This window comes from Schistocerca serialis, chromosome 2 (genome assembly GCF_023864345.2).
Source record: "Schistocerca serialis cubense isolate TAMUIC-IGC-003099 chromosome 2, iqSchSeri2.2, whole genome shotgun sequence".
NCBI classification, from domain to species: Eukaryota; Metazoa; Arthropoda; class Insecta; order Orthoptera; family Acrididae; genus Schistocerca; species Schistocerca serialis.
Window position 1 is genome coordinate 775,791,349 of NC_064639.1, and position 14,032 is coordinate 775,805,380.

The 14,032-nt window shown below is 39.3% G+C and overlaps 1 protein-coding gene across 2 annotated transcripts in view; it reads left to right on the forward strand.

The window, feature by feature from the left end:
- LOC126457998 (probable multidrug resistance-associated protein lethal(2)03659) overlaps nucleotides 1-14,032 on the forward strand; it is a 266,562-nt gene that overhangs the window by 184,728 nt on the left and 67,802 nt on the right. For both annotated transcript variants that reach the window (XM_050094769.1, XM_050094770.1), the window contains one exon: nucleotides 167-371. In XM_050094769.1, the coding sequence (XP_049950726.1) occupies nucleotides 167-371 (205 nt within the window). The remainder of the gene's footprint in view (nucleotides 1-166; nucleotides 372-14,032) is intronic.

Sequence of the window (14,032 nt, forward strand, 5' to 3'; positions counted from 1 at the left end):
TAATTTTGCAAAACTGAATTACTTAATGTTTTCTCTGGGAAAGTTAGTTGTTCTTATTTACAAATCTCTTGGTATGAGTCATATTATTGAAATCCAGTGACTCTTTGAGCCAACTTCACAGCGAGGAAAATGTAAGATTTAAAATATTTACATCTTCTTTTCACAGGCTTACACAACCTTTGTTCTTAGGTCGACTGATACGTTTTTTCAATCCTGGAAGTGACATTTCCGAAGAAGAGGCATATGGATATGCAGCTGCTGTTATTTTATGTTCAGCATTCAACATATTTGTTATTCATCCGTATATGATGGCTATTCTCCATATGGGCATGAAAATAAGGGTAGCATGCTGTTCACTTATATACAGGAAGGTAAGTAAAATATGAAGTTCCAGATGTTTCTTAACGATTTAGCCTGGTCCGGTTTGAGTACATTTCTCCACACAAGTGACTTTAGATTTGCCACTGCCCCCCCTCCCCTCCCCTCCCCTCCCCATTTTTCTGTTCCCACTCACCCTTGTCAGTTTTGTTTTCACTGCTAAGTGTGATACACACAGTAGACAGATATTTCACTTGGGTGCTCCTCTCAGCATGCCATTCCAAGTAGCCACTACTAAATATGATATGTCCTGCATCGAAATCTTAACCATGGTGTCTCTGATTCCCCTCTCAGCTCACTGCCCCAAGCAGCAGCTTATGTCGCTTGGGGCTTAAACCAACGCTGGATATGGCAGTTAAATTCTCCTTGTGTAAGTATGCATATTTCATTTTATTGTGTTTTTATCTCTTCCTGCTCAAATTTCATATGCAGAGTTATGCTCCTGTTGCTGATGAAAGCACTCGTACCACGCAGGATATAAAAATGAAAAGAACATATTTAATAGGCCTTTTATCGAGTTCAATATCCAGATCGTTAACCACTGAACAGTCTGTAGTAGCCGCCTTTCATTGTAAAGACTTCTTTCAGATTAAACATTGGGCAACAGTTGTCTTGTGGGTACTGCTTTATTATTCTACCGACCCCCGACTCAGATCATATAATAGCTGAACGGTTCAAAGAAACTTGAATCTCATTACAAATAAGTACCCCACTCATACAGTTATAATTGGTGGAGACTTCAATCTACCCTCGATTTGTTGGCTAAAATAAATGTTCAAAGCTGATGGTAGACAGAAAAAAATCTTCTGAAATTGTATTGAATGCTTCCTCTGAGAATTACTTTGAACAATTAGCTTACGAGCCCATGCAAATTGTAAATGGTTGCGAAAACACGCTTGACTTCTTAGCCATGAATAAGCCTGATCTAATAGAGAGTGTCATGATTGATACAGGGTTTAGTTAACACAAGGTAATTGTAGTGAGGCTCAAAACCATATCAACCAAAACCACTAAAAATAAACTCAAAATATATCTATTTAAAACAGCAGATAAAAATTCTCTTGATGCCTTCTTAAGAGTGAGTCTCCATTCTTTCCAAGCTAATTATGTAAATGTAGACGAGATATGGCTCAAATTCAAAGATACAGTATCGACAGCAATAGATAGATTCATACTGCATAAGTTAATAAGAGACGGGACTGATCCACCATGGTACACACAACACGTCAGAACACTGTTGCAGAAGCAACGAAAGAAAGCATGCCAAATTCAGAAGAACGCAAAATCCCCAGGACTGGCTAAGTGTCATGGAAGCTCGAAATTTAGTGCGTTCATCAATGCGAGACGCTTTTAATAGCTCAAAATTTAGTGCAGACGTCAAAGCGAGATGCTTTTAATAGTTTCCACAATGAAACAGTGTCTCAAAATATGGTAGAAGACCTGAAGAGATTCTGGTCTTATGTAAAGTACACCAGTGGCAAAAAAAAAAGAAAAGAAAAAAAAAAAAAAAAAAAAAAAAAAAACGGTCAGTACTGTCACTGCGTGATAGCGATAGAAATGTTACCGATGATGGTGCCACTAAAGCAGACTTACTAATCATATAAAACCATCCACTTGATGAAAGGTCTGTTCCTAAAGACTGGAAAGTAGCACAGGTCACACAAATATTCAAGAAAGGAAATAGGCGTAACCCATTGAATTGCAGACCCACACCACTGACCTGAATTTGCAATAGGATTTTGGAGCATATACTGTACTCTAACATTCTGCATCACCTTCAAGAAAATGACTTATTGATACATAACCAACAAGGCTTCAGAAACTATTGTTCTTGCGCAACACAGTTAGCTCTTTATTCCCATGAAGTAATCAGTGCTACAGGACAAGGGATCTCAGATCGATACCATGTTTCCAGAAGGCTTTTGAGACCGTTCCTCATAGGCGACTGTTAATCAAATTGTGTGCACTGGAGTATCATCTCAGTTGTGTGATTGGAGTCGTGATTTCATCTCAGAGAGGTCACAGGTTGTAGTGATAGACGGTAAATCATCGAGTGGAACAGAAATGATATCTGGTATTCCGCAAGGTAGTGTCATAGGCCCTCTGCTGTTCTTGATTTACATACATAATGTAGGTGATAATTTCAGCAGACCCCTTAGATTGTTTGCAGAGGGTGCTGTAATTTATCATCTAGTAAAATCGTCAGACGATCAATTCCAATTACAAAATGATCTAGAGAGAATTTCTGTATGGTGCAAAAAGTGGCAATTTTCACTAAACAAAGAAAAGTGTGAGGTCATCCACGTGGGTACTAAAAGAAATCTGATAAATTTTGGGTATGGAAATCACTTCTGGAGACGGGCATTCCTGAAACTGATCTGCGTTTGTTATTACGCCGCAAGGTTTTTCAGCTTTGGGAGATGGAATGGCACAATCTCAGTACGCACAACATACTGCGAGCCATTAAGGGGACCACGAATGTGTGGAAGTCCTCGATAAGGGCGCCTTGCAGGGACTCTGTGGTTCTCTGCAGGCTCTGCAATGGCCATGCATGGGCAACCCACCACTACCTCCTGCATCGTGAAGACCCACCTCAGTGTTGGTGTGGTGCCCAGTTGACAGTGGCCCATATTCTTCTCGTTTGTCCTTCTTTGGCTGCCCTGCAACTTCATCTTCGGATGTCGGACTCGTTATCATTGATTTTAGCAGACAACGCCTCATTGGCTGATTTGGTTTTATGTTTTTCCATGAGGGTGGGTTTTATCATTCAGTCTGAGTTTTGGCACCTGTCCTTTGTCATTCCTCCACCCTAGTGCTTTTAGGGTGAAGGTTTTAATGTGTTGCAGGGTGGCTGGCTTTTCCTTTTTAGTTTCATGGTCGGTCAGCCACTGTAATCTGCTTCCTTGTTTTACTCTCTTGTAACTGTTTCTTGCATCTCTCTGTTATTCCTTTTAGTGTTTGTTGCCTTTCCTTCATTCTTGTGGTCTTTCCTTTTTCTCTGTTTTGTGTTATGTCTAATCTATTTTGTTCTCACACTTGTGGTATTGTTTTATTAGGAACAAGGGACCAAAGACCTCATAGTTTGGTCCCTTTCCCTCTCTTTTAAACCAACTAACCATATCTGTACACGTCCATCCGCTCGATACAATTTGAAACAAGACTCGTCCGACCAGGCAACATGTTTCCAGTCAGTAACAGTCCAATGCCAGTGTTGACCGTCCCAGGCGAGGCATAAAGCTTTGTGTTGTGCAGTCAGCACGGGTACACAAGTGGGCCTTCAGCTCTGGAATGCCATATTGGTTGACAGTCATGGTACTCGCTTGAAATAGCTGTACGGGAAAATCACTTCTTCATTGCTACCTCAGAGATGCTGTGTCCAATCACTAGTGTGCTGATTGCAACACCAGGTTCAAACTCTGATCTTGATAATCTGCCATTGTAGCAGCAGTAATCAATTAGACAACTGCACCAGACACTTGTTGCCTTGTATTCTGCCTGTTTACCTCTATCTGTAACTGAATACACATGCCTATACCAATTTCTTTGGCAAGCATTTTTCTTGACAGCTGCACAGTTTTCTTGTAGAACTCTTTGAACAAATCATGTTCCAGAAGCTAAATTCAGAACTTCATGCACAGTCCAGTCACATTAATGTGACCCCTGCCCGTGCTAGATGGCACTGTGCAATAAACATTCATAGACAGCAGATGGCAGAAACTAGCAGTGGAGGTTACATAAAGTGTGTCAGGGTATGCAGAAAACAATGCAGTTGTTGTCGTAATGCAGAAACAGAACCATTTATCTTATGTATAAAAGGGCTTGACCATTGTCTTTCAGGCCAAAGGTAGAAGCACATCCAAAATGGCTAAGTTTGTGAACTGACATGTGCCACTGTGGTTAAAGTACACTGTGCATGGCAAGATGGCACATTCCAAACCCGGTGCTGAGGCAACTCTGATGCCCCAGGGGCCATAGATGACGGGGTGGTTGACAGCTGCAGAAACCTATATGGATGAATAGATATGCAACTGTTGAGCAACTGACTGGCCAGATCATCCTGGAGGCTCTAAAGTCTCTCATCAAAGACTGTTAAGTGAACATTACTGCTTTTGTCCACCTGGAGAAAGGCACATTACAGTCAGGGGAATGTTTTCACAGCATTCCCTGATTGATGTCATCATTATGGAAGGCACAATGGGTCAACACAAGTATGCATCCAGCCTCGGTGACCATATTCACCCCTACCTGCCGTCTGATTTTCCTCACCACAATGGCATCTACCAGCAGGAGTGTCACACAGCTCGATGAGTATGAGCATGGTTTGAAGACCACCAAGATGAATTTACCATACTCGTCTGGCCACAAAACTCCCTGTATTAAAACCCAATCAAGAATCTGTGGAACCACCTCACTCAGGCTGTTCACGCCATGGATGCTCAACCTAGAAACTCGGTGTAGCTGGCCATGGCACTGGAGTTAGCATGGCTCCACATCGCTGGCGGTACCTTCTAGAACCTCATTGACTCTATTCCTACATGTCTTGCAGCAGTATTCACAGCAAAATATACTTATTCAGGCTTCTGACAGGTGGTCACATTAATGTGACTGAACACTGTAATCAGATAGCATCATTTTCTTCCCATTTGCTGTGCCTATTACCTTGAATTCACATAAATTTAGAGAGATTCCATCCAGTTCTCTGAGCAGACGCATCATCTCAGTTAGTCTGAATTTTCTTAGGATTATCCAACAAGAATGATTTGCTGTGGATGACCGTAATATCAACAAACAATTTCAATACTCTTGTCTCGAAAACTATTTTTGTATTCCAAGAATAGTTGCAGTCTTAGGATGCAACAAAATGGTTCAGTGGCTCACACTCATTGTACCTCTTATGTCAGTCAATCATTTTCTTAATAGTTTATCATATAGGGTTCTGTCAGACAAAAATGCTGCTAGACAGTCCCAAATTTGTGGAGATATTCTGTAAGATTGTACCTAAGGATATAAGTACTCTGTCTGAGATTAGAGCAGTTATCATCAAACTGTTTTGCTTAAGAGCCAATACTGACATTGTTGGGTGGCAACTAGTCCATATGAGCCCCGACAGACTTAGTAAGGGTGTGATAAATTGGCTGCCAGTCCCAGCAAGTACTGATCCCCAAAAGTCTGAACCATTTGGAATGGTTTGTGTCAACAATTCTCTAGATTGCTGTCCTCCTCAGTGACCTCAAGGTTGTGACACCGTAATGTCCTTAATGAAGGCTTGTTGTATTGTCTGTGTGAGTGGACGGTTAACTGATCGATAACAACTACCGTACTTGCATAATGCAATATGAGACACCATCATAAATGTTACTGAGTGTTTTGAATGTCATTTTTCTTCTACCCATAGTGTTGTATTGCAACAGTCACAGTTTAATCTCGTATTATTTGCTACAAATATGTACTGCATTTGAAGATGAACATACACCAATGTCAATTAAAATTACACGCACCTTAAAATATTAATGTCCCTGTAGTTATTTTTGTTTGTCACTGCGCAGGAAAACTACACTCGTAAGAAACTCTCAAAGTTGGTCGATGGTTTGGATTTCGCCGTTAGTTGCTAGATTCATATTATTATAAATTATGGCAGGAACTGTGGCCACATAAAAGCCAGATTCGGGCCACATGTGTCTTGTTGGTCAGTTTGACAAACACTGGATTGGAGTATGTTCTATGATACTGAGACTGTATGGCTATTATTTTACCCTTTTAATAAACAATTGAGAGATTCCCCTTTCCAGTCATGTAAGGTTATTAACTTTAGTCGAGAGATTCTTTATAAATGTGTGCTAGAAGAGAGTTTATCTCAGTGCATTTTTGAAATAAAATCTAATAAGGATTCAGTCAGTGTCTGGTGTTTCGTTTTCTCCGAGTCTATTAATTGTTTATCCATTCTTTGGTAGTAGGGTCATATGTTTTTAAATGCCGAATGTAATTTTTTGATTTTCTATTTATTGACTTCAGTTTCAATGTAGGCTAATTTGAGAGATGATGATAAAGGTTTGAATACATTGTCTTCAAATAGAACAAGAAATTCCAAATATAATGTTTTTTTTAGAATTCTGTTGTCTAAATTAGGGTGGGCTACATGCACAGCATTCTTATGGATGCACCAATTACCATTAAGATTCTATAAGTTGTAATACAGACAGTCTGCAACAACTTTTCCAGTTGATATGGGGCAAATAACAGCTGATCTACCACCACCATTTGACCATGGTATATTTAACCTACCAAATTTGGATGGCTATTACTAAATCCACTGGTGCCAGTTATCATTGTTCAAATGCATTCAGTCATTCAGTTTGGACCTCACTTGACTTATTGCCATTTCTTTGTGCTGCAAACACTCTACCCCCTGAGTAGTCTCGCATATGTTTGGTGTTCATTCCGTGCATGTTATGAAATAGAAAGTCAAAAGTACCATAGTTAAATTTTCAACAAGTTACAATCTTTAAGGTGACAGCAGAAAGTTCACAGAAATATTTGGCAAAAATCTCAAATGAGTAGAAATATTTTTGGTGTGCCTATCTGCAAGACAATGGTCTCTTGTATATTGTAAATAGCAATCTATCCTTTTCATAATATTGCTATTATTCATTCCCGGATTTTGGTCCATGTTCTGTATGTGTTGTCCAATCAAATTAATAATTTGAGGTGTATTTTCATCTAAAGACATTGACGTTTTCCTTTGTCAAAAGTTTCTCACTCTTCCCATGCCACCTGAGTAGCTGCTTCTAAAGTGCGTGGTGTGTTTGAGCAATCCAAAAAAACTCTGAAAGTCTCCAAACTTCAGTTGGTTGAGCCTCTCACAAAATTCATGAAGTCTCTAGTTTAGATCCTTCACTTATTTCAGACCAGATCTTTATATAGGAACAATGTTGCAAACAAACAGCTGTTCTGAGAGTTAGAGTATTGCTAATTCTATACACTACATCTGGCAGTCCCTGGAAAGACTGTGAGAACCTGCAGAACTGGTGCCAGAACAGTTCCAGGGTGATCCTGCACTTTCCACAGAACTGCCAAGTGGCACGCTCCATCCCCCTCTTGTAAAACTATTTTTCTGCAGTTTTGTTTACACATATTTAGTAAATTTTGTAATTCCACGTGTAATTGTAATAAAAGTGAACATTACTGAAAAACATTACTTAAATGAACAGTATTAACTGAAAAAAATATTGCATGCAAGAAAGTTAATGTATGATTGTAGTAAATAAATCACGTATTGTATGAGCATTCTAAAAAAGCTGAAACTAAAACAAATTCTGTATCTTATTAGTCATGGCAACTGCTGTACAATGGTTTCAGTATAATTTATAATGATACAGATTTTATTAGCTCCTGATATATTATCCACTGTCAGATATTGGCAAGAATTGAAAGCCTCATGAAATAACATATTTGCTTCGGCACCCACTCATTGTCCTTGCAGATCCTACAATACCATAGAAAAGTACCACAAAGAAATTCAGCTGTTGAGCAGGAATGAGCTGTGTAGGTGACAGGTGTGCAATATTAACACACAAACCATGTGAGACATTGTGACGTGTGAAGTATTGTGGTTTGATTGTGTGTTGCACAATTTCAGCAAGATTACAATAAAACTAGTTACTTATTACAATGTAACATGAGGTTTTTGTTTAAACAATGCTTTTCCCGGCTAATAGTTATTTTGTTAAAGAAATCTCCACCTGGGAACATGTAGCAATGTTGTCTGTCAAGCAGTTTAAATGGCACTAAGTTGCAGACCATTATTGAATTTTACGCTACTGTTATTCGAGGTGGCAGCACTTTTCTTTAAGCAAAATGAACAGTTTTTGTCACACAATAACACACACACACACACACACACACACACACACACACACACACACACACACAAAGTGCGCGCAACAGTATTGTATTTTTCTTGTCAAAATATTTCATAAAAGTTGTTATGAAATAACCAGGCTTCATAAATCAGTAGAAAATAATTTATATTACGTAAGATGCTATTTGCACTATATTTAAAGATTATTTACAATCTAAGTCAAATTTATTTCCTCAAAGTGGATTCTGGTCCATCAATACACAGTTATTATTGCAATTATGACCAACAGCATTTATGTCCGTATAGAAAATAAATTTAAAACTGCCTTTGCAATAATTCACTAAAATGGCAGCTAACATAAGACAATCAATTATTGATTCTGCTTCAGGCCCTGTTTTACTACCAACAAATAATATATATTAAATCTTTCTCAATGTTAATCACTCATTATTCAGCATTTACCAATAAACCGTGCTGTAGATCAATAGTGCTGATGGCTGCACTCCTTTGTAGCTGAGCAGAATCTTACGGTAACATTTATATAGGATGAGAATTTCAGTAAAATTAAGGTTTAAACAAAGAAGATTCATTTCAAACACAGAAACTCTGTTTTTCAAATATTAATTAACAACATAATACAGTTTTTTACAGACCTTTGTGTTAAGAGACATCAATCATATCCGATCATTACAACAGTTCGAACGAGAAGAAAAATTATTCTAGAATGATCATAGATAACAAAAGATGAAGATTTTCATTATCTTTTTCCATGAGTATTGTCTAAGATATGACATTAACAGAAAATTAAATTGTTGCTGAAAATAATAATTATTATTTTGGTATCGATGCAGTCCTTTTTTATTAATATCATGAGAAAGTTCACTCAAATTCATGAGTATTGTTCTGAATAAAATATAGTCATGGATGTTACAACATTTGCTTGGTAGTATTCGCACCTTTATGATGCTGCTAGCACGAAATGACACTGACATCATCAAGCATCTATAATCAGAGGAACAGTGCCTTCTCATAGACAGATGACAGGAATATGAATTGTAGTTCTTAAGCTATTTATGTGCCTGCACTCTTACTTTTCCTACATGACAGTTTCCTCCTATAATACAGACAGAGTACACATGCATTCTTTCCTTTTATGTGACACTGTTTCGCGTTCAAACATTTACATTTGAGCTGCCTCTGACCATCGCCCATCTTTCTCCTGTGTGGTTGTCCAGACTTTGACAAAGGACAGACACTACTCAAGTAGGGGAAGCAAAGTCCAGTGAGAAGCTACATCTCAAATATGTGTGTTAGAATAGTGTTGTTGGGCATATCACACCAATTGTTACTACCTTATCCCTTTTGTATCCGTCAGTTTTTGCAGGCAGTGTTGGCGTTAGTACAAACTGGTGAGCTCCGCTGTGCGTGTGAACACGGGAGAATGCACTGCCACTCCACCATCAGTGCAATTCAGTCGCCATATGAAGCCAGTTGAAAGTTTGTAAAGGAGCTGCAAACTTTTTGTGGACTGCAGCCAACTGCGATATCACATTCCCACAACAGCCATAATTTTATGTCTCATCCTTTACCACTAGGCAGTCAGGCCAGCTATCCACCTGAATGAATGGCAAATGGCATCCGTGGAAGTGTTGCCAAACGAAAGGCTGATCACCCAGTGACTGAATATACTATTAAGCATAGAATGGTATACAGGGTGATTAACTTTAATTATAAACTTTCAAAATGCTGTAGAAATAACACCACTGGCCAGAATGATGTCAAATTGCAACTGAATGTTATCGGAGAAGGGGAAAACGTATGGCAGAAGAAAAAAAAAGTGAAAATTGATAAATAGTTGGCACTGCATGTGTCAGAATACATAAATGAAAACACCTGTCATGTGCACAACCCATTGAAGTTAGTATAAACATGCTGGGTACATGGCTTTTCCTCCTTTCACGTCTGCAACGTTCGCCATGACTGTCTCGATGCAGGATCGTGCTGTGCTTGTAAAGCTATATTACAAGAATGATGACTGTGCACACGTCACTCTGCAGAAGTTGCGGACACTGAAAGTTTTGAAGAAAGGCGTTGGTCTGATGATTACCGTGGGTCGGAAATTCAATAAGACTGGTTCTTTTGGTGTGCAATCTTGTACAGGGATTGATTCAACGTCAGTGGAAGCTGTGGATACAGCATTGCAGGAGGAGATGAGTGGTGGTGTGCAAATGTGTAGTGCACACAGAATTGCCTGCGCATTGGACACATGTGAGTATCGTGCATAAAATCCTATGAAACATCCTTCTTCACTATCCATTCAAAATTACCCATGTGCACGAGTTGCTTCCTGTTGACCTGCCAGCAAGAGAGACCTTTGCTTTAGAATTTTTTTGCTTATATGGAAATGGACAATGATTGGCTGTGGAAGATTTTGCGGACAGGCAAAGCCCACTTCCATCTGACAGGATATGTCAATACATAGAATTGCTGAATATGGGCAATGGAAAATCTGCATGCAAAAAAAAACTAGTACCATTTCATCCTGAAAAAGTCACTGTGTGGTGCGGGTTTAAGGCATCATTTATCATAGGGTCATATTTTTTTGAAGAGACAGGTGCTTCTGGTCCTGTTACCTATACCGTCACTGGTAAGCACTAAGAGTGTCTTTTGTGCAACCACGTCATTCCAGCTCTCCAACAGGATGGATGTGTGGATGGGATCATTTTAATGCAAGATAGCATACCTCCGCACATTGCAAATCCATTTGGAAATGCTAGAATTATCAGCCACTGTTTCCCTACAACATGGCCGTCCTGATCATCTGATCTTAATCCATGTGACTTCTGGCTTTGGGGCTATCTGAAAGATGTGTTCAGCGTTAAGTTTGCAAACTTAACTCCATTGAAGGCACACATTGCAGAACACATTCTGCACGTGACCCCAGAAACACTTCAATCAGTTGTGGAACATGCTGTTTCTTGATTTCAACTTGTTGCAGAAAACTGTGAACAGCATATTGAACATATTTTGCGCCAGTCACACAGAAATTAATAATCCAATTTGATTTTGATTGATACTTTTTGTGCAGTTTTTGGCCTCAGTACAATTGAAAACGGATGTGAGTGATGCTTTTTATGCAGATTTGGCCTCAGTACAATTAAAAGCAGATTTTTTTCCCATCCAATGTGATATGACCTTGCCATGGCGGGTGGGCTTACGCAACTAACAGTATCACACCTGTACACCCATGCACACTGAGTAGTACAGGTTGTTTAATGTCAAATGTACACCTTAGGCATTGTTTTAAGATTCATTTGTCATTTGTAGTCAACCACAATTGAATTATGGTGCTTACAGCACCATCTATTGCTATATTCTGTAACTATTTATTTTTCTTCTTCCATATGTTTTCCCCCTTCTCTGATAATATTCCTTTGCAGTTTGACGTCATTCTTACCAGTGGTGTTATTTCTACAGCAGTTTAGTGGTGTTATTTCTACAGCAGTTCGAAAGTTTAATTATTATCATCCTATATTTCAGTGGTCACTTCCAGCCATTCTCCCTCTCCCACTCAGCCATCACACTCTTCATTATTTATGACACAGTGGCATGTGTGGGGGTCATGCAATGCTGAACTGTGGTGTTTCCCTGCTGCTTTAATCGCTCTGTCAGCTTCCTCATTCCCCTCAATTTTAAAGCAAATCAACACTTAATTGCAGGGGGTGGAAACAGACCTTAAACATAAACAAAGTAACATACTGTGTGTACATAGACCAAAAGACCCATTACTTTATGATTACACAATTGCAGAACAATCACTGGAAGTAGTTACTCTCATAAAATATCTAGGAGTATGCATACAAAATGCATGAAAGTGTTGTACGACCACATAAAACTAATCACGGGAATGCAGATCAGAGACAGATTCATTGGAAGAATAGTCGGCAAATATAGTTAGTCAACGAAGGAGGTAGCTTACAAAACCCTTGTTCAGCCAATACTTCAATATTGTGTGTCAGTATAGGATTAATAGAGGAAATAAAGAAGATCCAAAGAAGAGGAGCACGTTTCATTACAGGTTCATTTAGTAAGCCCAAAAGCATCGTGGAGATGATCAACTGTCTCCAGTGGCAGACACTGAAAGGAAAGTGTCGTGCATCACGGAGTGGCTTACTGTTAGTTCTCAGGACATATGTTCCTAGAAGAGTCAACAAATACATTATTTCCTCATACATATAGCGTGCAAAAAAGACCACCAGGGAAAAATTAGAGATATTTCAGCCCACAAGGAAGCTTATCACCAACAGCTCTTCCCATGAACCATTTCTTACTGGAACCGGAAAGGGGGAGAAGTGACTTTGATATTCAATGTACCCTCCACCATAAATCAGAAATGATTTGTTGAATATAGATGTTGATATAGGTATCCAGCTTTCTTCTACCTTTGCAGGAGGTGTGAAATATCCTAAACCTTCTAAACTACCCTATCTGCTGGGTACATTTGCAGAATAGCCTGCAGAGTACTAAGAGTCCATACAGACAAACATCTGCCTTCTTGATGGCTAACAGCTCTGTGTGGTACTCTGAGAAGTGGTGCGGTAGCTGGATTTTAATGGCACAGTGAGTGAAAACAACAGAATATTGTCCCCTTGCTTAGATTACATTGGTGAAAACCATTTTGTCCGCATGATACTCCAGTAAAATGCCTTTAAAAACCTTTTTCAATTACTTTAAGGGCATTGCTGCTCTTATTCGATGCCATCATTTTAAAGTTAAGTGTGAGGCTGGAAATCATCCGGGAAGAGTATTTGCTTGATCCCTCATTCTTAAAAAGCTGGTATATCTATTACATTAAGTTGCTAGAGATATTGCCTAACAAGGACACAAAAAGGGCTTAGTTGCCCAGCAGTCACGAAATCCTAACTCTATGATTTGTTCAGCCCCAATACTGACAATAGGATGTTCAGAAATGGACCTCACTCCATACACGTCACACCATGAATTCTCATTGGATGACAAGAGGCGGCTCACTTGGATACTGTCCACTATTCAGGAGCCAACCATACCAGTCTCATTCCTACCACCACATCTTTAAATAGGAAGGTCTAGCTGATCCATTGACTACACTGCCTTAATGAAGTTGCATGTGGATAAATGGTTTGTAGGATGTGAGCATACTGGACCAGTCTGTCTCCATCCTTGCCCCCCTGTCCCAGTTCTTACCCCTAAAACATTTTAAAATGTTTAGTGCTTTCAGACATCTAAATTTCAGAGCATTTGTTCCATCAGAGCTTATCATCAGAGAATAGATCTTCTCTTAAACAACTGATTCACCATCTCTATGTTAAAGGAACAATTTTGTAGCATTCTTTGAAACTGCATACAAAATCTAGTGGATGGGTCCTGGAACCTCCTACTTTGTCCAAGTCAGTGAGAGACTGACAACAGATGTCTGCCACACATCAGGTAACCCACTGAGGGGAAATTTCTGCCTCTTGCTGATTCTTGTGCCTAGCTGCTGTCGTTGCTCACAAGTGTATGCATAGTAGCATGTTGTCAGCTATCAGTGTTCCGTATGATGTGATGAACGAAGCACTGATGTTCAAGGTGGCGTTACCAGCAACCTCTGCACATGCTGTTCCTTCTCTATTCTCAGTCAGGATGTTTGCAAGAACTGCCAGTGATTCAGTCTCCGTCATCAACTTACTTTGTATTTGAGAGTTAGATAGGTTGCAGTTCGCTGTAGCTTGTGAAAAAAACAAAAAACAAAAAAAAAAAAAAAAAAACACCGTAAAG